This window comes from Alligator mississippiensis, chromosome 1 (genome assembly GCF_030867095.1).
Source record: "Alligator mississippiensis isolate rAllMis1 chromosome 1, rAllMis1, whole genome shotgun sequence".
NCBI classification, from domain to species: Eukaryota; Metazoa; Chordata; order Crocodylia; family Alligatoridae; genus Alligator; species Alligator mississippiensis.
Window position 1 is genome coordinate 453873467 of NC_081824.1, and position 25138 is coordinate 453898604.

The 25138-nt window shown below is 40.9% G+C and overlaps 1 protein-coding gene across 1 annotated transcript in view; it reads left to right on the plus strand.

Moving 5' to 3' along the window:
• SLC36A4 (solute carrier family 36 member 4) overlaps positions 1-23968 on the plus strand; it is a 261549-nt gene extending 237581 nt beyond the window's left edge. The window contains exon 11 of the mRNA XM_019496431.2: positions 19253-23968. Within this exon, the coding sequence (XP_019351976.2) occupies positions 19253-19560 (308 nt within the window). The 3' untranslated portion in view covers positions 19561-23968. The remainder of the gene's footprint in view (positions 1-19252) is intronic.
• Positions 23969-25138: the final 1170 nt, after the last annotated feature.

Consider the following 25138-nt stretch of genomic DNA (forward strand, 5'->3'; position numbering starts at 1 on the left):
GAAAGACCTAACTGCAGGTGTATACTACAGATCGCCAAAACCAGGGGGAAGAACTCGATCTGGAGTTCACTTCAGAATTGACTTGAGGCCACATGTGCACATGACATGGTCATCTTGGGCAAATTTTTAATTATCCAAACATCTGGGAGGAACACTTGGCCAAGTTGGATCAGTCATGAATCTTCCTGACCTGTGTTGAGGAGCTCGTCCTGATTCAGCAGGTGCACGGGCCAACCAGAGGTGGTGCTCTGCTATACTTGGTCCTGATCAAAGCAGACAAACTGGTGACTGACTTAGATATAGAGGGAAGTGTGGACGACAGCAACCATGAAACTATCATGTTCACTGTCCAACAAGGCAGACAAATTAGATAGCAGGATTGAAGTCTTGGACTTCAAAAATGCAAATTTCAACAAGCTTAGGTCACTAGTAGGACACGTGCTGCGGGACCAGAGACCAGAGGCAAAAGGTGTGCATGAAGAGTGGTTGTTCCTTAAGGACATGATCCTTGAAGCACAAAGGAAGTCCATTGCCATGTGGAGAAAAGGTAACAGAAGGGCTGGGAAGCCCTCTTGGCTAAACAGGGAAATCATGATCCTCTTAAGAAAGAAGAGGCTTATAAAAAATGGAAGCTCAGGGTGGGCCCCAAGGAGGACTATTTCATGATGGCCTGCATTTGCAGGGAACAGATAACACAGGCTAAAGCAGCGACTGAACTTAGATTAGCAACAGGATTCAAGGAGAACAAGAAGTCCTTCTTTAGGTACATAGTGAACAGGAGGAAAACAAATGCAAGTGTGGGGCCATTGCTCAACAACTCAGGAGAGCTGGTTACCAGTACCCAGGAGAAAGCTGAACTCCTGAATGACTACTTTGCCTCAGTCTTTCACCGGACCAAGGGGAAAACCACACCAGGTACAGTAGAGGATGAGCACAGTAGGAATAATCACCTTCCTACTATTGCCATAGAATTGGTGTATGATCAGTTAAAAAAAAAATAGATGTATATGTTAGGGTGACAATATTTGGATCTTGGGGAGCACTGGATTTGCAACTGAATAAAGGCATGACCTGTGGCCTAGCTAGCTGCTGACTGCAAGGCAGAATGATATATTGAAAGTATATTGGAAGACGCTTGCAAGCAGATTTTGCTTATGAATCCTTATGCTAAGCCAGCCATTTGCTTATGCTAAGTAACCATCTTAACTGTGTCAACCATTTTCAAGTGAGTCTGTGTAAGTCTGCATGCTGTGAATGAGGTGCAGCTTTAGGAATGTGGAAGATCAAAACTGGTTTAAGATAAACCTGTTTGAATGTAGTATCAGACTTAATTGATTGAAGTCAAACTGGTTTATGGAACTTCTGTCTCAGACCCCTTCCTGATTTAAGTTAAATCAGAGTCCCCCAACATCCCAGCATGCTTTGCAGACCTGGGCTGGGCTATGCTGTCTGCTCCAGAGAGCAAGGTTGGCCCTGCCTTCTGCTCTCTAGCTGAATCAGTGCTCCTCCAACTTCTGGCCTGAGCCATTGCAAGCATGTGGCTGTGTTTCCTGAATCACAAATGAATGGCTCTTCATTTGCTTATTGGTTCAGTCTGCGCAGCTTAGGTTAGCCTGCAAAGACTCAATCAATTCAGCCTCCAGCTTCTTGACTGGCTGTACTTAGCCTAAAAGACTTTTAACCCACATTGTCTCAAAGAAAAGCTTGAGAATGTGACTAGGATGTGATGCTGCAGAACATGCATCCTGAGCTGGTAGCATGACACAGTAGCTCTAAGAGGTATGAGCTACCCCATTCCTATTAATAAGTTGTTGGCTCGGAAACCAGCTGCCCTGTGGACCCTCAACTAGCACTATAGGAGAGGACTTTGTGCATGGAGTGCCCTGCTGCCACCCTTCAACTGGGGTTCTGTTTTGATGCTGTCAGCAGGAACACACATGTCCTGTCACAGGCACATGAAGCTTTTTGGTGAATAAACATTAAGGAGAGAGATCAGTACCATAGCAAGGAAGTTTGGCGCCCAAGGCAAGCCTGCAGCAGCAGCTCACCCTTGCCCCATGCACAGATCTGGGGGGCACATGCTCCCCCCCCCCATGCTTCATGCAGCAGAGGGAGCTGTCCCCAGATTCACCCAAATGAGCCACTCACAGTTCTATCCTGTGCCCACCCCGGCTGGGCAGCACCTGTTGGTGCCCCTTCACTTTGGCGCCCGAAGCGGTTGCCCTGCTCCCCCACCCTTGCTGTAATACTGAGAGAGATTGTCTTTTTTTCCCCTGTAACCTTCAAGATTCAGAGGCTTTGTGTTAGGTTCTTAATTTCATATTTAAATCAAACAGGGCCTGGTTTTGAGGAAGCTGTGCACTTGGAGTTCCTCTGGACATCAGTGGAAGCTGTAGACACACAGCATCTCTATGAACCAAACCATTTTATCTGATTCTGGTGCCTTAGCATCTGGCCAAAATACTTCCCTGTGCTGGTCTCTATAATGATTCCTTTGTCAGAGAAGCCTGAACCTGTATAAGTTCAGTGCAAACCTTGAAAGCTAAAGATTGAACTAATTATACCACTTCGTTAATGAGGCTTGGGTGCAGCACAGGTAGCTAGAGAGCATTCCTCTTTGAGTATATTGTAGGAAAGTCTGATACAGAGGGAGTTCTTCCATCAGATCAAGTGAGCTTAAGTGCCTGGCAGGGTTGGAGCTGAAAACACTGGTCCTGACTCTCATTAAGTTGCTGTGACCTTGAACAAATAATTCACCCTTGCTATACTTCAGGTTCCTTGTTTGGAAAGTGGAAACAATGCGAACGATCCACCTTTTGTAAAATGCGTTGAAATATATGGGGCAAAGTATGTGATCTAAATTGTTTATTATAATACAGCCATCCCTACCCTTTTACTATAATATGTAGTAGGGGACAGAGGGTGGAGTGTGACCCATTTCAGGGAAGTGTAAGAGTTAACATGCTTTAGTTGGTTAGCAGATAGGATGTCCTTGATTATAAAAGACAAGCAATGCAGTTTTAGCCATTTTCTATTTTTTGATTCTAATGCTTCCTGCTAACATAGGCCAAAGCAACCCTAAACAGTGGGTAGCAGCATAAGGGCAAGTGAAGCAGTACAGTTAGAGGAATTTCAGTCCCTCACAGCATAGTGAATGCTGCTGGAAGATAATGATGAAAGAGTTATTCACTCTAGTGGGAATACAACACAACAATACGGCATGTGTTGATGTCCTAGATGCCAGCCACAGCTTTCTTTCTCAAGCTTAAAAATATAATTTCTCACCATGTGTAGAATGTCTCCAATTTATTGTCTGCTTTATTCCTTTATATGCTTTGTTTTGCTTTTGATATTGCACTGCTACTTTTTGTATTATTTTAAGAGATGTGGTATTAGTATGTCTGCCTGTTTTTGGCCAAGATAAAATTGGAATAATCCTTAGAGAAATCATCTGTTGAATGTATCATAGGTTATTTTGATGCCTTCAAAAACAGTTGAAATAAACATTTAAAAAAAATCCAAGCCCTTTAACTACTGCTTGTTCTCCAAAGCAGTAATTTTCATAGAATTATGGAATCAGAAAATTAGAGTTGGAAGGGACTTCAGGAAGCCATCTAGTCTAACCCCCTGCTCAAAGCAGGACCATCCCCAACTAGTTACTCCCGGACAGGTCTTAACCTCCAAGGTTGGAGAGTCCACAACCTCTCTGGGTAACGTGTTCCAGTGTTTTACTAGTGTCCTAGTGAGACAGGTTTTTTCCCAAAATCTAATTTAAACTTCCGTTGCTGCAACTTGACAGCATTGTTCTTTGTTCTATTATCTGTCAGCACTGAGAACAATCTAGCTCCATCCTCCTTGGAACCACCCTTCAGGTAGTTGAAGCTGCTGTTAAATCCCCTCTCAGTCTTCACTTCTCCAGACTAAATAAGGCCAATTTTCTCAGCCTCACCTCAGAAGTCATGTGCACCAGCCCCCTAGTCATTTTCGGTGCCCTCTGCTGGGCTTTCTCCAATTTATTTATAAACTTTGTATAGTGGGGGCCCAAAACTGTACCCCAGATGTGGCCTCACCAGTGCCAAATAGAGGGAAAAAATCACTTCCCTAGATTTGCTTGCAGTGCCTCTACTAATGCAGCCCAACATGCCATTAGCCTTCCTGGCAACAAGGGGGGCACACTGTTGCTCATATTTGTCCACTGTAACCCCCAGGTCCTTATTCTGTAGACCTTCTGCTTAGCCAGTCAGTACCTAGCCTGCACTGGTGTGTGGGATTATTCTGTCCTAAGTGCAGGACTTTGCACTTGCACTTATTGACCCTTATGAAATTTCTTTTGGCCCAATCCTCCAATTTGTCTAGGTCTCTCTGAATCCTAGCCCTACCCTCCAGCATATCTACTACCCCCCTCAATTTGTTGTCATCTGAAAACTTGCTGAGGGTGCACTTTGCCATCTTGAAGGTCACTGATGAAAATATTGAGCAAAACTGGCCCCAGGACCAACCCCTGGGGCACTCTACTGTATACTGGCTGCCAACTAGACAGCAAGCCATTGACTCCTACCTTCTGAACCCGATTATCTAGCCACTTTTCTATTCACCTTAATGTTCATCCAACCCAGACTTCCTTCATTTGCTGGCATGAATATTATGGGAGACCATATTAAAAAAAAACTTTTGAAGTCAAGGTATACCACATCCACTGGTCTTTCCGCATCCACAGAGTCACTCGCCTCATCACAGAAGGCTATCAGGTTGGTTAGGCATGACTTGCCCTTGATGAATCCATGCTGATTGTTCCTAATCACCTTCTTCTGCAAGTGCTTAGAAATGGATTCCTTGAGGAACTGCTCCATGATTTTTCCAAGGTCTGAGGTTAGGCTGACTGGTCTGTAGTTTCCTGGATCCTCCTTCTTCCCTTTCTTAAAGATGGGCACTATATTTGCCCTTTCCAATCATCCAGGACTTGTCCTGATCGCACTGAGTTTTAAAAAATAATGGCCAGGGGCTCTGCAATTACATCAACCAACTCCACCAGCACCCTCGGTCTGGCACTATGGACATGTACAGGTATGCTCTGTATTTAAAAATCCCCTATATAAACCACATTTCCAAAAATGAATAACTTTTATAGCCCCTGAAATTATTAAGAGGTATTTCATCTTCATTGATGGTACTTTTTATTTTATTATGTGAACTGCATGTTATACAATTCAAATAGACTTGTCCATTTTACTTTACGTTAATAATCAGTTTCTATGCAATTAGACACAATTGCAGTGGTTGGACTGCAAAGATGCAGGAGATGATTATTCCTTTAAAAATAAAGGTCTTCTTTTAAGAGTTACATTCTCAATTCCATTTTGATAGAACTTAGATGTTGGCCATAAATTGTCATAATCTGTTAAATATATACGTGTATGTGTGTGCGTGTGTAAGAAAAATGATAATTGCATGGCCTCACAGTGACCCTTTAAGTATATCTCGTTTTGCAAATAGTTGTCATGGTGTTCTGTGACTGTAAGCCTGCATCTGCTGTCACACAGTCATATCCTGTGAGGATATGGAAGATCCACCCACTGACCGTGTGCATGGATAGACTGGGAGAATAAGCATAGCAGTATAGCAGCATATAATTTTAACTTTTGTGAAATGTTGCCAGTAAGGAACACTGATAGAAAAATGTATGTATGTTTATATAAACATCCTAAAGGAATTTGCCTTTCCTTGGGGTGGGGAGAGGCCTAATTTATAAACTTCCTGAATCTGCTCTTCTGTCAGGCACATCAGTCACAGGACCCATGATCTTAGCTAGTTTTACTATGGGTGCTCAAATTCTTGTCAGCCATCTTTGTAAGGATGTCTCATGCACTTAGGCTAGTGAATATCTGAATACCCTTGGGCATCCCACAGATTTCTCCACACTTCGGTTAAGATCTTCCTGATTTTTGTCTACTTTTAGTACAGTCTTTATATGGCATGAGAGTGTCTCTTTAAATGTTTGTAAGTATAGCGTATTATATAAGCCCATTCTGTTTCTAGTACTTTCCTATGCTGAACGTCACAAAAGTGACTTGAACCAAATTACCAAGTTAGGAAAATAGAGAATTATCTATAGAGATATGTACTTGGGTACTTTTGCATAACACAATGGCATTCCAACAACTGGCATTCCAACTCTAGTATGCATCAATTGATGCACCTCCTGCAAAACCAAGGAGGTGATTCTTCCTCTCTACTCAGCACTGGGGAGACTGCAGCTGGAGTACTGCGTCCGGTTCTGGGCCCACAGTTTAACAACAACACAGACAAGCTTGAGAGTGTCCAAAGAAGAGCCACCAGTATGATCAGAGTCTTGCACAAGAAGCCATACAAGGAAAGCCTGAGGGATCTGGGACTCTTCAGCATGAAGAAAAGAAAGCTGAGAGGGGACCTGGTAGCAGCTTACCGCTACACTAGGGGAGCACATCAAGGGCTTGGTGAGCAACTGTTCACCTGGGCACACAAGGGGAAATCTAGGAGTAATGGCCACAAACTCCTGGAAGGTCGATTCAGGCTCAACATTAGGAAAAACTTCTTCACAGTCAGGCTGTCCAGACTGTGGAATAAGCTCTCTCCAGAGGTGGTGTAATCACCTGCCCTGGAAATCTTTAAGAGGATACTAGACAGTCACCTTGCTGGGGTCACCTGACCCCCAGTTGTCTTTTCTGCTTGGTACAGGGGGCTGGACTCAATGATCTTCCAAGGTCCCTTCCGGCCTTACAGTCTAAGAATCTATGAACAAGTAGAATTTAATTTTTTGGTGCTTTCTGTATAGACCGCCTCACTAGCATTATGTATTTAAATTATTTAAACTAGTGCCTTTATAGAACCACATTCACAAGCACCATCTTTCATCATCACTGTCATTGAATTGCTTTTTTTTTTTGCTTTTATATCATAGAACCAAACCACAGAAAATCACATTAATCTAACCTCTAGTCCAAAGATATAAAGGTAAAAGGAAAATGGAATAAAGCACAACATGAATTTACCAAGGATAGAAAGTGGCAGATTGACCTAATATCTTTCTTTTATAAGAATATTGATTTACTGGACATAGACAATGCAGTAGATTTAACATGTCTGGACTTTAGTAAAGCATATGGTACTGCAGCATTCATTCACCTGGGGAAGGTGGAGATGATTACAAGATTTTCTGGGTGGATAAGGATCTTGCTACAGGGGCACAATAGTAGTTGTGATCTGTTGTGCTTAAAAGAGAAGCATAGGCTTGGAAAGTTCACTGGTTGAGTTTCTTAAATATTGGTTTTGGGACCCGTCTTAATATCTTATATTTAATTAATAACCTTGGCACAAAAAGTATGTGTGTGCTACTGAAAACTATATATTACACAAGGTTGTGAAGCATCATCAATATAGAGGAAGATCAATATATTTTACAGGAAAACTAGATGACCTTGAGAACTGGAGCAATAGAACTTGAATTAAATTTAATCATACCAGGTGCTAGTTCCCTATTTAGGTACTGATAATCAGAAATTCTGGGGCTGCAAGCTGAGAACTCTTCCATTGGAAATAGCAGATAAGGAAAAGAGTGTATTAGTTGACCACAGAATGACTAGAAACCACTGAGGTAATAAGGCCATGAAAAAGTAAATGTGATCTTGAAACGTATCAAGTGAAACATTTCCAGTAGAACCAGGGAAGACTTATTGCCATGTGTAAGGCATTTGTAAGATCACATCTGGAATGCTGTGTATGATGCTGGTCTGATCACTTCTGTGTAGACAGATGAACTCAAACTGGAGCAGGTGCAGAAGAAGACTGACAGGATAATGAAGGGGATGCTGATCCTGTTTTAGGAGAGGAGAGGAGAGAGAGGAGAGGAATTTAGATATAAATTCCACTGAAACTTGGGGAGATGGGGAGGAGCTTTCAAAAAGCTCCCCATTGGTGACATTAAAGTATCCATTGAAACAAAATAAAAATGTCTAATTTTGTACTGTAAAGGTTTTGAGTTCAAACCTTGTTGATCTTATATTTTCATGGAAAGAAATTTGCATTAGCTACCTTTTCCATCAGCATGATTATATATTCAATTCTTACTGCATTTCTCAAGCAAATGAAAAAAGACCTAAATCAAAACATTTCTAATTTAAAAGAGCCACGTTTCAAGAATGCAATCTTGAACAATATAAATGGTGATGATATATTTAAAACACCAACTCTGAAAATATGGTTTGCTGTTTAAATACTCAAATTATTCATGTTGTAACTCATTACCTCCCTCCGTGTTACATTCTCACATACCAAGAGTGAAATGTATTCTTTTCAGTTTACATTGTTTTTATTTCAAATGAAGGAAATACTAAAAAGAACTAATGCAAAGTCTTTGGAAGGGAAAGAATGCTGCTGTTGACTGTGTAACACTGTCCCCGAGCTAAAATGAAAAATGAAAGCTTCTTTGCTGTCAGACCCTCAAAAGGCACAGGTGTAGGAGGCATTACTTTCACCTGCATTAATACTTTATATTAAACCCCACAAATAACAGAATTATATAGTTTTTTTAAATTTATACTGCTCTACATTAAATACTTTTCAGTACTGCGAAGCTGTAGGAGGTTATGAGCTGTTGGATAAACGTCCATTTAATAATATATATATCCCACAGATTTACATGGCTAACCTGTTGGTTTTAGCTTATATTTAAATATGATTTGTTCCACTTCAGATATGTGCCTGCTAGGCCAAATCCACTGTGTCATGTCCATCCTGTAATCAAGCAAAAACACATTCAGGGAGGGATTTAAAAGATGTATCACATTAGCTTTACTAAAACTCCATTAAAGACAATTGGGAGTTTCACCTGTCACTTGAACAGCACAATACTCCTGGAGTTATGTACTCCCAGAGGTGCATTGTGTTTTCCTTTCTATCTTGTTCTCCATGTTCCTCCACCTGTTTCACGTTCATACTTTTCCCCTGTGCACACTGTCCAGAGTACTCCTTCCTCTTGTTTTTCACGTTCTTCTGCACATACCTTCTGCCTGAACCCAAATGTCCCTGCATTCATATACTAATTCCTAATTCATATATTGCATTCATACAGTAATACTAAACAAATTGAGTTTCTGTTTCACTTCTGCTATTTTAAGACTTTTTCTTCAGTGTCATGGTAACTGTGTGTCCATCAGAGTGGATTCATACCTTTTGGACCCAAAGTTGACACTGATATAAATTTTCATTTAGACTAAAGATCAAATGCTGATTGCTGGTTCATTGATTAATATATGTACAATAAATCATAAAATTTCCATATCCTATTGTATCTAGAAAAAATGTAAGAGCTGTTTTAGATGGGTGTTGCCAAGTGGGTAATGTTAGCAATGAGTTATGGTGAGGTGGAGAAAGCTGTTAAATGAGAAGGTGTTAAATGAGAATCTGGGGGATTTAGTGCAAGACAGTCTTTAAAGTTAAACCACTGCTGCTTTCGTAGCTTAAATACGGGAACAGTAATTTTTTTGTTCTAGTAGGATTCTTAAAGAGTATTTGTAGGCTCGTTGCATTAGTGTTGAATGCATCTTTAACAGTGGGCTGTGTTCATGCCTAATTTATGTCAGTTGAAGAATAATGACAAGTGGTTTTCCCCAAAAAATCTGAGTGCGGTAGTCAGAGACTGAAGCCACTGGAAAAAAAAAGTCTTAGATTTGTATGAAAATATAAATCTATTTTACAAAATAGTTACAAAATAAATACAATTCTTGGTCAAATGTTTTGATTATCCACCCATAGCAATTCCCAAGGATCTGAAAAATAATTCCATACTATGGTATCTCTCTGGCGTCAAATGCAATTTGGTTTTATGATACAAGATCCTTAAGGACATTTTCTGAAAATATCTGTGAAGGTCTCATTGTTCATAAATGAGTACTACTGGGTGCACCTACATGAGATGCTTAGTGGGTGCATCTACACGTCCTAATTTATTGCACAGTAATTAAAATTACTGTGCAGTACAGGCATGCACCTACTTGTGCACATCTGTACTACACAGTAAATATGGTGACTTATGCCCACTTGAGTGTAAATTTGATACCTGCATCAAGCAGGCAGCCTGGAAAAACACAGGCTTAGGGGTGGTAGCCTATAATTATATAAGGGGAGTGCATCAGGATCTGGGGGAACGCCTGTTCACTAGATCACCCCATGGGATGTCAAGGTCAAAAGGTCACAAACTCCTCCAAGGCCATTTTAGGCTGGACAAAGGAAAAACTTCTTTACTGTCCGAGCCCCCAAGGCCTCAAATAGACTCCCTCCAGAGGTGGTGCAAGCACCTACTCTGGACTCTTTTAAGAAATGTTTGGACTCTTATTTTGCTGGGATCCTTTAATCCTAACTGACTTCCTGCTCCTGGAGTAGAGGGCTGGACTCAGTGATCTTCCAAGGTCCCTTCCAGCCCTAATGTCTATGAAATCTATTAAATTTATGCTTGATTAGTTACTGTGTAGTAACACGCATATAGACGCAGTACTGTGCAGTAACACTGTGTGTGTGTTTGGACTGACATGGGACTAACTTTAGTTCCAAGTCAGTCCACACACAGAGTTAATGCGCTTTAATGCCTGCACGTTTAGACACCAGCTTATTCCCACTTACTGCACAGTAAATTTATGCTGGCGCAAATGCATGTCTAGACATGTCCACTGTGAAGCTGCCTAATTAGGTCTGTAGTAAAGTGTCACCATCTACACTAGAGGCACTATTTGGCTGGAGTAAACTAATTAACTCTGCAATAGGCTAGTACTACTCAATATAAGTACTATTCTATGGCAGAGTTATTTACTCCCCCACAACATGTGTGTAGATGGTGACTGGGGCTGGCTGACCCCCCAAAACCCTCTGCTGGCTGGGGCTGCACCCTCCCAGCTCAATGTCCTGTTGTCCTGGGCACATGTGTAAATGCTGTGCCCAGGATCAATAGGCCCCAGTGCAAACTCAGCCAGAGTTTATCCGATCACATTAATTTCAGGTGTAGACATGCCTACTTTCTTCTTGTTTGATGTTGGAGAGTTGAAACAAATAAATAACAGGTTTATGTTGCATGGACATAGTGCAGGCCATCCAAATTACAACTTAAGCTATCCTGTACTTAGCTTAAGCATCTTGTTGTGATAAAATTTGACTTTTGGTAAATTTTAGACTCAGCAGCAGGAGCAGCAATTGCAGCAATTTCACTAGCTGTCATTAGCATTGTTCTAACTGCATTCAAGTCACAGAAATAAAATCCAAACAAAATGTTTTATATGTACGAAACATTTCTCTTACATATGTTTTATGACACTAAGGTATTAGAGGCTGAGTGCTTGGAAATCAAACTGATTAGGTTTCTCAGGGTAACTTAATTATGTGTATTACAATAGTGTCTAAAAACTCCCACCAAGGTCAGAGCTCCATGTGCTAAGCACAGAACAAACACATATTATGGAGAATGGGTGGTGGTTAGGAATTGTACCAAAGCCACCTGAGTCCAGAGTTTTATACACACCTTCATTTTACCTCCAAATTTTACTTCTAAATTTCTGTCTCTGTCTTTCTTCCCCCCGCCTCCCAAAGACTTAGTTTTTTAAGGCATTTTACATTTCTGAAGTGCTAGGCAGCCACTAAGATGATTACATGCTATTTGCTTATCCCGTTACCTGGACTGACTGTTAACTCTGGTGTCCCTCCAGGGGTTAACTACCTTTTTCATCTCAGTTAACCTAATAAACTCACTTACTACATCACGGAGCAATATCTCTTTTCCTTTCTGTATAAAAGTTTTTCGTTCTGCCATTTTCATAGCATCTGACAAAGTAAGCCGTTGCCAATAAGCTCATGTCTTTCTGAACCAGTCAGTCTTGAAGGGTATAGACAGACACAACAACTGAAACTTTTCTAAGTGAAATGTATTTGGAAACTCTTTAAAAAGGGAATGTCACCCAGTGGGCGCACACATGCCCCGGTGCCATTATAGCTGCAATATTTCAGTGGTGCAGCCCTCACTAGTGCCTGTCAGGGCACACTCACAGGGACTTCAGCTCCAAGTCTGGATCTGCATACTGGCTCCAGGATCATGTGCAGGGTTGGAGTCACTGTGCGGCTTCAGTGCTTGCATAGATGGATTGGGTCCTGCCACACTCTCAGTTTCCAAGCCCCCAGTCTTGGTGTGCAGCCCGCAAAGTCTCTGTCCCAAAGGTGCAGCCGCCAGATCTGGTGCATGGCTCCAGCCCCCAAGACCCCAACCCTGGCATGCTGTCCCCAACTTCAGAGACCCCAGGCTTAGGTACTCACCCATACTCCAAAGTAAGATCTTTGTTCCTGCTTGGCACCTTCCAAAAATAGCATGCATGATATATTTGGGGGGGTGTTATATGCAAGAATATATGGTAATTACTACTTATGTGTATCTGTGGGTCCACCACCATAGGTGCCACCCCTTCCCTGTCTTATGCCTGACTTCAGACTAACACAGATAATCACCTCTGTGCTTACCTTTTTCCCCCTCTTGTTCCAGTTCTTTAGTAGAATATTTATTTTCAGGTGTACATTTTTCTGGTTGTTGTGACAGAAGTGCGTAACTTGGTTTTAAAATATTACTTGCTACTGGGTAGATGTGTGGATTAGGGGAAATAAACAACTCAGAACCTATCGTTTTTTCTTATCTGCTCTAGTATTTGCAGCTAGGTTCTGCCTTGACCCATACCACGTTCATCCACGTAGTGCTAAGCCAAGAGGCAGGAGCCCACTTCTTCCATCCGTTCTTGGAGCAGTTATGCCTCTGTCTTTGTGCCACCAAGAAAAGCACCTCCAAGATATACAGAGCATTCATGTCCTCTTGGCCTTTACCGTAGTCCATCAAAGACCCCTCTACCAACTGTTAAATTTCCATCCTTCATGATATTCACGATACCAGGAAGTGATTTTCATACTGCTGCAACAAGGCAGGCTAAACATTTAGGATTCAAGGCCCGTATGATTACCCAGTCTCTTTGAAATGTATATTTGAGCATGCTAATCTGGATTGTAATGAGTTATGCCAACAGTGAATTTACACAGAGGATTACATAAGAAATTAAACAGCTAGTTTATGTGCACAGGCTACCAGAACAGGTGATGGGAGAGACTGTGAATATATTAAGAACACTGTGGTACGGCTGGGGATAGAAGAGAGGGGTACCATCAAGGAGCTGCATAAATTCAAGAAAGGTCCCAAACTAAAATAATATTCCAAGGGAATATTTCTTATGCATATTAATTACATAGAAAGAAGCTCCATCCTCAAAATGTCCTCTAATAACGCTGATTCCACATTATATAATTACTTGTGGGTCCCTGTGGAAGCCAAGAGAGTAAGTGCAGCATCATGTTGTTTATTTGCAACTGTTTTTCTTCCACACAGCTAAACTTGAGGGATGACATTCTTTCCACTCAGGTGGAACAGTGACATCTTCTATACCAACACTCCTTTGAAAAAAGCCTCATTGCATGTACCATTGGAGCAGTGTTTCAGTCGTCCTGAAATCATCCACCTCCCCAGTAATATTACTCTCTTTTGTTTCTCCTGCTCACCAGCTGTAATAGTGCTTTGTCCAGACCTATTTGTAAGATCCTTTGGGAGAGTCCCCTTTGGATACAGCAGTGTTCTGATATAGCTGCATTAACATTTTTACTAGGGCCAAATTTTGATTTCAGATGCAGACATGAGTACCTTTGACTTCACTTCAGTTGGAGTTATACGTGAACATCCAAAGAGGAGTATGTGCTAAACTGCTAAATTTGATAAGTGGTGTGTGTGTGTGTGTCGTTCCCCCCCCCCCCGGGCAATCCTTGGGAATCCATCTCTTCTGGCACTTGAACAAAATAATTTAGTCCTCCCACTTGTGCTAAAATACAATTTGTCTGTAGGTACCAGTTTTAGTAGCCCTGATTGGTGTATTTTAGGCCTTTAGCAACTAAAGAGGAGAGATTGCTAGTTCCTTTTAAATAATAAGTTTAATCTCTATTAGTTTGGTATAGATCCTTTCTTGTGTTCCTAAGCAATAACCAGCCTATATATGTAGGTATTGTGAAGACCTCTTGACCAAATCTGTTATAATGAAGATTTGTTGCTTTATATATCTAGACAAGACCAAAGCATGATTCAACCCTTATGTACATGGGACACAGTCAGCAGACCTCATGTCATTTATGATGATATAGGATTTGGCATGACAACTTTAATAATTTTGATATACCATATTTACTTAAATAAAGGATGAGGTTCCCCCCCACAGTTAGCATGAGGGAGACAGCCCCTCATCTTACATTTGCAAACACAGAAACTGAATTAAATACATTGTCCAGCTTTGAACTGCTGCTAAAAGCAGCATTTGCTCAGTAATAGAAACCAACTATGAAGTTGATTAAATGCAGCTAACACAGAGCATGACTATAAAGTACATGGGCCATATTGGACAAACCTATTGATGGGAACCTATTTTTTTGGTGACCTTTTAAAACAGTTGCCCACCCAGAAGGAAATGTGCACCAAGCCTGGAGGTATTCCAATGCCAGGCTGGCACTCAGAGGGCCACCTCCACATGAGACATTTACTGCAGAGCTGACTAATTAGCTCCTCAGCAAATGTCTCAGCATCTACATGTGCACCCCTATTAGGGCACATGAAACTAATAAACCCTGCAGCAGGTCCCCATGCCAGCTGGGTCTGCTCCAGCCCAGCTCGCTGTGCAGTCTAAGTGAACATGTACAATCCTTCAGGAATAAGCTCCTGGAAAAGTTCCAAGAGTGCTACAAGAGTTGGCTGGCATCTTTGCATGACCAATGGCAAGGATATTTGAGAACTCGTGGTCCTCGGGAGAGGTTCCTAAAGATTGGAAGAAGGCCAGTGTGGTGCCTATCTTCAAGAAAGGAAGGAAGGAAGGTCCAGGGAACTACAGGCCAATCCATTTGACCTCAGTCTCCAGAAAGACCTTGGAAAAAATCATCAAAGAAACCATCAACAACAGGCTAACAGAAGGCAACATTCTGAGAGACAGCCAACATGGCTTTATTGCGGGTAGGTCTTCCCTGACCAACCTCATTTCCTTATATGACCAGGTGACACATCATCTGGACAAAGGAGAAGAGGTTGATGTCATATATTTAGATTTAAAAAAAGCCTTGGGATGACCTCATGAGGTCCCTTCCAGCCCTAATGTCTATGAAACCTATGAAATCCTTGTAGCAGATAATAAAGGAAGGGCAGGAACATGAGCTATGTTTCTGTTTGATTATTAAGTGATTTAGAGGAGATGCTAATCAAAACCCATAAAAAGTTCCCAAACCTCCCCACACATGAACTTCCAGATTTTTATAAACTGAGACCACAAGCCAAACCACACTGGATTAAGTTCTGATTTAGCAAAATCCAAATCAAAGTAAAGTCAGTTCTTCCTTCCATCAATTTGAAGCAGTGATTATGTACACATATTTTAATTTAAGACATTTCCATTCTTTAAGTTACTGTTTAATAATTACCCGAATAATATTTCTCATCCTTAATTTTAATCAAACAGAACATTTTCATTCATAAGTATGAACTAAAACCAATGAATAATCACATGTAATTGTGGACATTTATGGAGAATTGAAAGAGGTGTATTAGAGATGTTAAAGAATCTATAAGGAATGCATCCAAATAATCCATTTAACTAACTCGCAGGATAATAAATGTGCAGTTCTCTCTCCATTGCTTCAAATCCTTCAGCACATTCATTAATTGAAAGCATTAACATTCAGCATGTTTGTGATCAGTGTTCACTTCCCTATTATGCAATTCTCTGCAGTTATTAAATACAATTGCCAATTAACCCAATCTGAGTTTTCACTTCTTTGGCTTCATCAGAAGCTTTAGCTAGAGTAGAAATGTTGAGTTATGGAACGGTTGGGAGTCCCATATCACTCCATATGTCCAGCATTTCATGTTATCTATAGCTTCTGAAGATGCTTTTCTTATTTGTTAAAGTGTCTGAAACTGTCAGGAGCCAGGCAGCAAGCAAGCTGTGTTGCCTGCTACCTGGCCCTGATTACCTAAATGGGTCTGGCTGCCAGTAACCTAACTACCCCAGCTGCCTGCATGGGCACAAGTGCCTGGTTACAAGCGGCAGCTCTTGCCGTACCCAGTAGGTTACTCACCAAGACTCATGCTTTGGGTTCTGACTCCTTATTCTTACTTTCCTGGTTTCTGCCTATTGATTCTGAGTTTCCCAGTCCTGCCTATTCCTACTGTCATCAGTTCTGCCTGTTTGTTTCTGGTTTCCCATTGCTTGGGTCCTGCTTTATTCTCAGTGGTGGTAGATGACAGAACAAGCAGCAATGCTCTCATGTTGCAGCAAGGGAATTTTAGGTTAAAAATTAGGAAAAAAATTCTCACAAGGAGGGCAGTAAAGCATTGGAACAGGTTACTCAGAGAGGTGGTGGAATCTCTATCCTTGGAGATTTTTAGGACCCATCTAGACAAAGCCTTGGCTGGGATGATCTAGCTGGGGATGGTCCTGTTTTAAGCAGGGGGTGGACTAGAAGACCTGCGGTTCCTTTCAACCCTAATTTTCTATGATTTTATAATTCATTCTTGTTCTTGGTTTCTTACTTACCTGGTTTTGTACTTTGGTTTCTTACTTACCTGGCAGGAGAGTCACCATAATCTAGAAGGTGGTCACCAAGATAGTTTTCCTACTGGCAGGGGAAAACCACAGATGTGACATGGGGTAGTACCCTGGCCAAGATAATGCAGTTAAAATGGCACAGTGTATTGGAGGGCTGTATCCCTGTCTCCTTGTAGACAGGGCTCCCTACGACAGCCTCATAATTAGCCTCCCACTTCAATTTCCAGTGGGATGATCTTGGCTACATACCGGCTTTATGAAAATGGGAACTCCTCCCTAGCTTGCTCCTGTGGCCATACGGTTGTGGGCAAGCAAAACTCGGGGGCATCTGAGCCTCAAGCCTGTGGGCTTAGGTCTGCACATAGGATGCCCACCAAAGGATTTGGAAGTATCTGAAACCCTAGGCGCGGTGGAGGATGCTTGCCAGTAGCAAGGCCACATATGGTTCTTGAATGATTCACATGGATTTGGATTTGATTTGGCTGATTTGACTTGGGACATGAAAAATTTTCCTTAAAAAGCAAAACAAAATATGGTCAGGTACATGCTGACTTTATGGAAATAGAGGACTCTTCCCTAGCTTGCTCCTGCAGCTGTTGGCTTAGGGCAAGCAAAACTCAGGGGCATCCAAGCCCCTGGGCTTGGCCCTGCATGTAGGATGCCTGCTAACGGATTTGGAAGTATCTTAAGCCTCAAACTGTAATGCCTGGGGTGGAGGATACTTGCCAGTAGTAGGGCCATATGTGATTTTTTGAACAATTCAAAGCATTCAGAAATGATCTGGCTAATTTGATCTGGAACATGAAAAATTTTCCAAAATATAAGAAAAAAAATCATACTCTGTGTTTGTTACATTTTATCAACTTCATAGTTGGTTTCTGTTACTGAGTACATGCTGTGTTTGGCAACAGCTTAATATTGGACAGTGTGCTTTTTACCTTTGCTGATATGGGGGACAAAACTTTTGTTTTATTTGATTAAATATGGTATATGTTGCACGGTAACTATTTGCTTTAATAAATTGTAAGTTTTGCTTTTTAGTTTCAACTGTCCTTACAATTCAAAACAATGTCTCTGTTTGAAACTTTTAAAGTTCAATTTGCAATCAGTGTTCCATGTCAGCTTGAGGATTGAGAAGACAGGTATACACTATTTTAGATTTTCCCCTCACCTGTTACATGAGGGTATCTTCTGCCTTGTTTACTGTGGTATACTGTACATATTACTTCACTCATGCTTTTCTTCACGGTCAAGAACACAGGTGTGTGTGTGTGTTTATATTTATAGAACGAGAACACTACTGCACTCAACCTTTCTGATTCATTGGGTGGGGTGGGAGGAATATGGAGTTACATAGGAAATAAAGCACAAAATATTTTGTGCTTGATTCTTGTCTTGCTGGAGGTTTTTACTTCAAGTTTTCCTTTTCCCTTCTCTCCACTAAGCTGTTTTCTTCCAGACAAGGAAGTAAACAATCAGCTCACGATAATACCAATGTTAATCTCTGCCAGCCAGAAAGTAAAGCATTTAAAGTAAAGTAAAGAAGGCTGTGTTACAATAATAACAGAACTGAAAGCATTACACAAGATACTCATTTGATTAGGTTAACATTGTGACATCTTGGTGAGCATTTCCAGCCAAAGGAATTGTCCACATCACAGGCTGTGTGGTCAACTTGTAGCAACACATTTAGCTTGTGTAAGTTTACAATTTGGAGAGACAAGATCTAGCTTCTTGCATTGTAAGACTCAGCAGCTGCATCAACATGACCCGAGTTTCCACACAGTAGCGCCGGCGAAAGCCTTTTTTGTGACACTCCTGCTCAGTAGCCTAACTGTACTGCACAGTAGGATTGCTTTACACTTTTTGCCACATGACGCTACTGCACAGTCAGCATCTCATGTAGATGCGCCTACCATGTCTGAACTGAAGTCTGGCCTGGAAAGTTACCTAATTACAGAGGGGCATTTTGTTACCTAAGTTACATACAGGCATTTTACAAACTTGACATAGTTGTAGTGGTTGATATTTTCAAGGAACAGATTTCCACATAAACTGAGACTATACATTGTGAGAACCTAAGGGGTTGGAAGGTTCTGTGCCCAAGGTGGTGCATGTAGTGGTACTCCTGTGTTATTTGTGGGGGTTGGTTTTTAGTCCAGTGTACAAACCGTACTTTTCTGCCCTCTTTGTCTTCACAGAAAAAGAAATGGTGAACATTTTGCCATGTAATTTTGATCTTTCCTGATATCAAAAGCTAACTCATTTAGTCCATAAGTACTTAAAATATTTCCTCTACTGGCCAGCGTTTTACTATTGGGATCTGAAAGCCTAGCTAACTACCTTCTATTAGCAGTATTATTTTTTCCTATTTATTTTCTTTATGTATTGTATACATTTTTTGTGTGTTAGCAAAGGCTGGGAACTATTCAAATCACTGTCTTGAACTGGAAGAGGGTGACAGATTGCTGAAATAAATTAAAGTTTTTGATTCGTTTGGTTACATATTTTTAAGATTTTTTTCATGAATATATTGAATTTAAAATAGCAAGTGATTTTCCTCTGTCTTTCAGGTGCAGTAGCTATCTTGATCCCACGCTTGGACCTGGTGATATCTTTTGTTGGAGCTGTAAGCAGCAGCACGTTGGCGTTGATTCTGCCACCTTTGGTTGAAATCCTCACATTTTACAAGGAAAACTTAAGTTCCTGGATAATATGTAAAGACATCTTTATAGCCATAATTGGAATTGTTGGATTTTTAACAGGGACATATGTGACAGTTGAAGAGATCATTTATCCTGCTTCTACAGCCTTAGTTAACACCACAGAGAGTCCCTTTGACGGTTTGAACACTACAGGTTTGACAGGTAGTCTCAACTAGTAGTCAGACAGCCAAGAACCATTTTGTTCCCAATTATGGGTTCTGACTGGGAGCAAAAGATCATGGAAGAGCCTGAAGACCTACACGTGGAACACATTGAAATAGATTGAAAATTAGTTTTGGAACAATAACACACATTTCTTACTGTTCCTTCTTTGCCCATTTCATCACTCCTTCAGACCTGATCTTTGGATTAATGCCCTATCTGTCTAGCCTTCTCTGCTGCATGTATTAAATAATAGGGCTGGTTATGGGGCAGAGTCGTTTTGGTTTTTTTTAATTTATATATTGTAAGGGAAACCAAAACGTAATCAGAAAAGCAAAAAGTCCTTCTGACTCGGAGAGAGTGAAATTGCTGCACAGGTGGGTTTCACAGCACTTGCCTCTCACAAAAGCTCTGTTTTAAGGGCTGGAATAGGAGTTAATTGATATATAGACTTTCTTTCAGTCCTCTATGAAGGGACAGATTGCAGCCCAGTGAACTCTAGGTACCATGTGTATAGGAAGGGGATAGGTTTTACTGTTATTAATGATTCCAGGGACCTGATTTTTCTTTTTTTTTTTTTTACCTCTGAAATCTGGAAGAGTATTTGCTTAAATTGTTCTTAAGTAATTGTAGGGGATTAGTGCTGGTCACAGTGAATTTGTACATCTTGAAGCAAGGTGTTTTTGCAAAATTACTGCAACTGTTCCTATACTCTTTTCTTACTGGCTTCAGTGTGAGTTCTGCAACCAAGAAAGTTGCAGGATCAGGCTTAGTATGGTAGTTGAATACCACCAGTGTTGTGAAGTCATGTGCCATTAGGCACAAGGCCGTTTTTTTCATACACGGTAAATCAGTAGCAAATGTTGTAGGTGAAGCATGTAGAAAATAACAAATGGCTTTAGGCAAATCCTTCTCCAGTCCACTGGGCCTCATGTCTTAGAATCTGGCTTTTCCAGCTGCTCAGGTGTGGGTACGACCAGGCTCCACTGAAGAGCCCTGTTGCCCTCACAAGGGCTCCAGGCTGACACAGGAGTCCAACTATATCAAGCAGCTTTCAGGATTTAGCGGAAAAAACACACTCGTTTTAAGTACATATATCCTCCTTAGAATTGGAAGGTAGTGTTAGAGAGTGCTGTTGCATATCAAACAATGTTACTGTCTTCAGTGATTCAGAAGTAGCAGATACAAGATAGCAAATGATGTAAGTAGTTTATTTTTCTACATTTTGGTAACTGCTGTCCTAACCATTGAACCATTTTTACATCATTAATCTATCCTTAATTACACTGTACAAATATATAAAATGCTGTATTTTTCTACCTGTTACTAAAAGTTCACAGATTGGCTAACTATATTTGTATTGTGGCGCCATGTAATTAATTGCATAACAATTATTTTTGCATTGTTCTGCCTTAAGTAGAATTTAACATACACATTACTGAATTTTGCTGCTTTCTATCCATTTTTGAGTGAAAAAAAAACAGTGAACTAGTAACTGTGTGTGAAAATCAGGGTTCCGCAAGAGGCCAATGAACCATTTAAGTTTCCAAAATGGAAAGCTATGTTGGAGTAGTTCTGCTATGTATTGTTGTGGCCCCTACATCCAACACTTTGATGAATTCCACTCCGAAAATCAAAGCCAAAGTCTTTGTTAAAAAGACTTAGATTATTTTTAAAAATAGAGTTTATTGTGATGGATCCTATTATACAGAGACTTCTTTTCTAAAATATATATTTAAGTGTATACTGTCTTTAAGAAATATATTGTGCCAAAAATCCTCCCTTTATGCCCCTACACATATTCTCTTTTTTAGAATACTTCCCAGCTATCTACCATATGGTGTTTGCATTATACTGCTTTCATCTCCATATTTACATGTTTCCAATAAGGCAGAAAGCAAGAACTTCATGTTATTCTTCAGTTGTTCTTAGTAATGCTCTCCATTTCATTTCAACACAAGCAAAATTAAATACTTGGCAGGCACTTTAAAGGAGTAAGTCTCCATAGACATAACACTAGGTTACTAACTTGCCCAGCACTTTTAATATTAAAGTGCTGCTAAGATATATACAAATCTAATCATTGGCGAAGGACAAGGTAACTTCAGTTTTGCCGTGTAAAGTCTTTCAGACTTCTTTAAGTTGTTTCTAAAGACTATATTGAAGCTAATTTTTCTGTGTATGTCTGGAAAAAAAACCCCTTGTTTACAAAAGAGGTACATTAGCTGGTGAGAGGATTTTTTTTCTGTGAAACTTATTTTAATTGCTCTGGAATATTTTCTATATAGAAGTTTTTAAACCAAACTGGTAAATAAAATATAGATTTCTGTCTCTCTTCTGAGTTTTTGTACCTCTTTTCGGTTTGTGTGGGTTTGGAGGATAAATAATTGCCAAATCAATCCATATTATCTGTTCTCAGTTGACTGCATCATGGCAAAGGCCTCTTAAATGATTCTTCCACCAACATGCTGAAGGATTTGAACTAGAAACACTTAGCTAATTCAGAGCTTAGTGCTAATCTTTGGCCATGGGCATTAGGGCTGTGCAAAATTTCAGTAGCCAATTTGATTCGGAGGAGATTCAGCCCGATTCAGCAGCTGAATCTCTGAATCCAACTTGAGTTAGGAAACCCATTAATCTCTCCAAATCAAATCAGAAGCCTCCAAATCGATTCAGAGAGATTCGGAGATTCGGTCATAGACTATACAGGCAGTCACTAGGCAGTGACAGCAGGAGCAGCCGGACAAGCCCCAGCTTGAGTCGGCAGCCCTGGGAGAAGCTGCAGCTTGTCCGGCCGCCCCCCTACCGGGTCAAGGCAGGCAGTGTTGGCAGCCCCGGGAAAAGCCACAGGGGCTGAAGGGAATGATCAGGGAGCTAGGGAATCAAACCAGGAACTGGGGAATTCAACTGGGAGCTGGGGGAATGAACAGAGGCTTCCCCCCCAGCTCCCAGTTTGATTCCCAAGTTCCTGGTTCGATCCCTCAGCTTCCCAGTCATTCCCCGCAGCCCCTGTGGCTTCTCTCAGGGCTGCCAGCACTGCTTGCCTCGCCCTGGCAGGGGGGCAGCTGGATGAGCCGTGGCTTCTCCAGGGGTTTTTGGCTCAAGCCGGGGCTCATTCGGCTGCTCCCCCAGCTGCTCCTGCTGGCACTACCTGCCTGTATAGGCCATGGCCGAATAAGATCCGGCACCAAATATCTTCAGATTCGGCTGAATTGAATTGGGACTGTGATTCGGATCACCAAATTGAATCACTATCCCTCCAAATCTGAAGCGAATGCTTCGTGCTTCACACAGGTCTAGTGGGCATGGCATTATTAAATAAGACAAAAGATTTCCGAAGCTGGGTGCCTTAGCTGTCTAATAAATTATTCATTTTTAGAAGTGATCCTAGCCGTCTTTCCAATGATCTGTAAGGTCCCTTCCAGCCCCTAACAACTATGAAAGTACTGAGTATTCAACATCAATGGCTCAAGTGAATTCAGCTCAGTCTTTTTGAACACTAAGCAGCACGTTTAGGAACCTACTTACAGACTTCAAAATCTAGCTTTTGGCTCCCAACTTTAAAAATCTTGAGCCAAGTGTAAAACTAAACAGATCCCAACCACAGTGTATCTCATCTTCCCAGCAATATTTTTTCAAACTTATTGCCACTTGACCCACCGTGTGTGAAGGAGTCTGTCTGTTTCCTAGGTTGGTAGTGCTGTATGTAATGGGTGTCTCAACTAAGTGTCTTGAAAATGTTTATCAACGCATTTACATTGTACTATTTTATATATTTTACTTCTCCTACAGTGTAGGATATTTATTTTAACAGACATGAATTAATGTGTTGTCCTGCTCAGTCACAAACACAGAATATCTATGTTATTAATATATTTCATTTGAGAGGGGACTACATTGTCATAAATTAAACTACTGGGAGATCATCACATCTCAACACATGAGAATGTCTTGAAAAGACATGAGCAAAGATTTAGAACGATACAAACTGTGACAAACATCTCTATTGAAAGTTAAGAATTTACATTCTGCTTTTAAAGTACTGTAATGAGCATAGCCAGTTGAGATGCAGGTTGTCAAACATCAGAATTAGTGGATATAATTTGCATGAATATGCACTTAAGATGGAAAATATAGTTTATGACCAACTAAATTAAACTGAAGAACTTGACCCATTGGAATTATTTTTTGATAATGAGGAACAGAGAATGGTTGTATTGCATTGATGTACTATATGTGCACTTATATTTTACAGGATTGCATTGTTAACGGTTTTAATGTAATGTAGTCATTGGTTGCCCTGCGAGTAACTGGACCATTTTCTTGCCTGTGCCCTGGGACTCAGACACTGGGCAAGGGACGACTGTGTCTAGTGTTGTGTAACTTAATGTTTCTGTTTCAATAAAGATAACAATAACATTATCTTGCTTGCTTACTTCTATATCACCTTTCACTTGACTGCAGCCTAATGAGAGCATACCTCAGGAAGGAAGGGAGCCCTGGCTTTCTCCTGGGGGTGCTTATTCCTTCTGTGTTAAATAATTACTGGATGAAATACACGAGCAGGGGACCCACTCCACCCTAGGTGAATGCTTTCCTTGCTGGGCTACAGGGTCAGGCTCCCTGTTGCTTGCTTTTCTGATTCCATGAAACTTGTCCTGTTGACTGCCTGGTGGCTCAGTTTTAGCCAGAAGCCCATAGCCTGTTGGTTTTGGGCAGCTGCAAGTGACTCAGGCAGCCTCTGTGTGGCATGTGGTAGACAACGGAAGGAGCAGAAATCAGAGCAGGTGATTGAGCAGGGAGCAGAAAGAGATGTAGTTTCAAACCCCAGGCAGAGGTACACTTAGATTAGATCACAGGTCTCCCATTTCCTCAGCACGTGGTCTAACCACCACCCTCTTGGATAAAAAAAGGTTGGCTCCTCTTCCCCCCCAATTAGGTGTACTCTGAGATGACACCACCTACATCCCCTTTCAGAATTTGGGCTGTGATTTTCAATGACATTTAAACTCCTGAGTTCCTAAGTCTTTTCTGAGGTTCTTCAGTCACTTGAGTGCTTTAAAATGTTTTATCCTTGGCCATTTTTTCTTAAATCCTGGCCCTAAACTTAGTAATCACAACCAGAAAGTTCCCTCATTGTCCTCCAGCATCCAGAGAGTATGTCATTTGCAAATAATACAGATATTTATATGCATTGTCACCAACCACCACTTACCATTTATAGACACATTTGTTTTTGTCTTAGAAACTGTAAGACCAATTGAATTACTACTCTGCAAATATAAAACATAAAGTGAATCCAAGGACATAACTGCCTTTTTCAAATAGTCATATGAAAGCTAATACCCATAAATTACAAGGAGGAAAGTTAATTCTCTTAAAAGCTATGAAAAGCCTAATTGAAAATATGCTTTGCACATGAATATTTATCAAGGATTCAGAATGTTGACTTCTTTCCACACACGTGCAGTTTCTAGTCCTGATCTTCCAGCAGGTGTAAAGCTATGACCTCAAGGAACACCATTGACTTCACTGGATCTGCGTATGGATCAACGAGAGAAACCCACCCATTCAGACTTAAATGCAGGATTT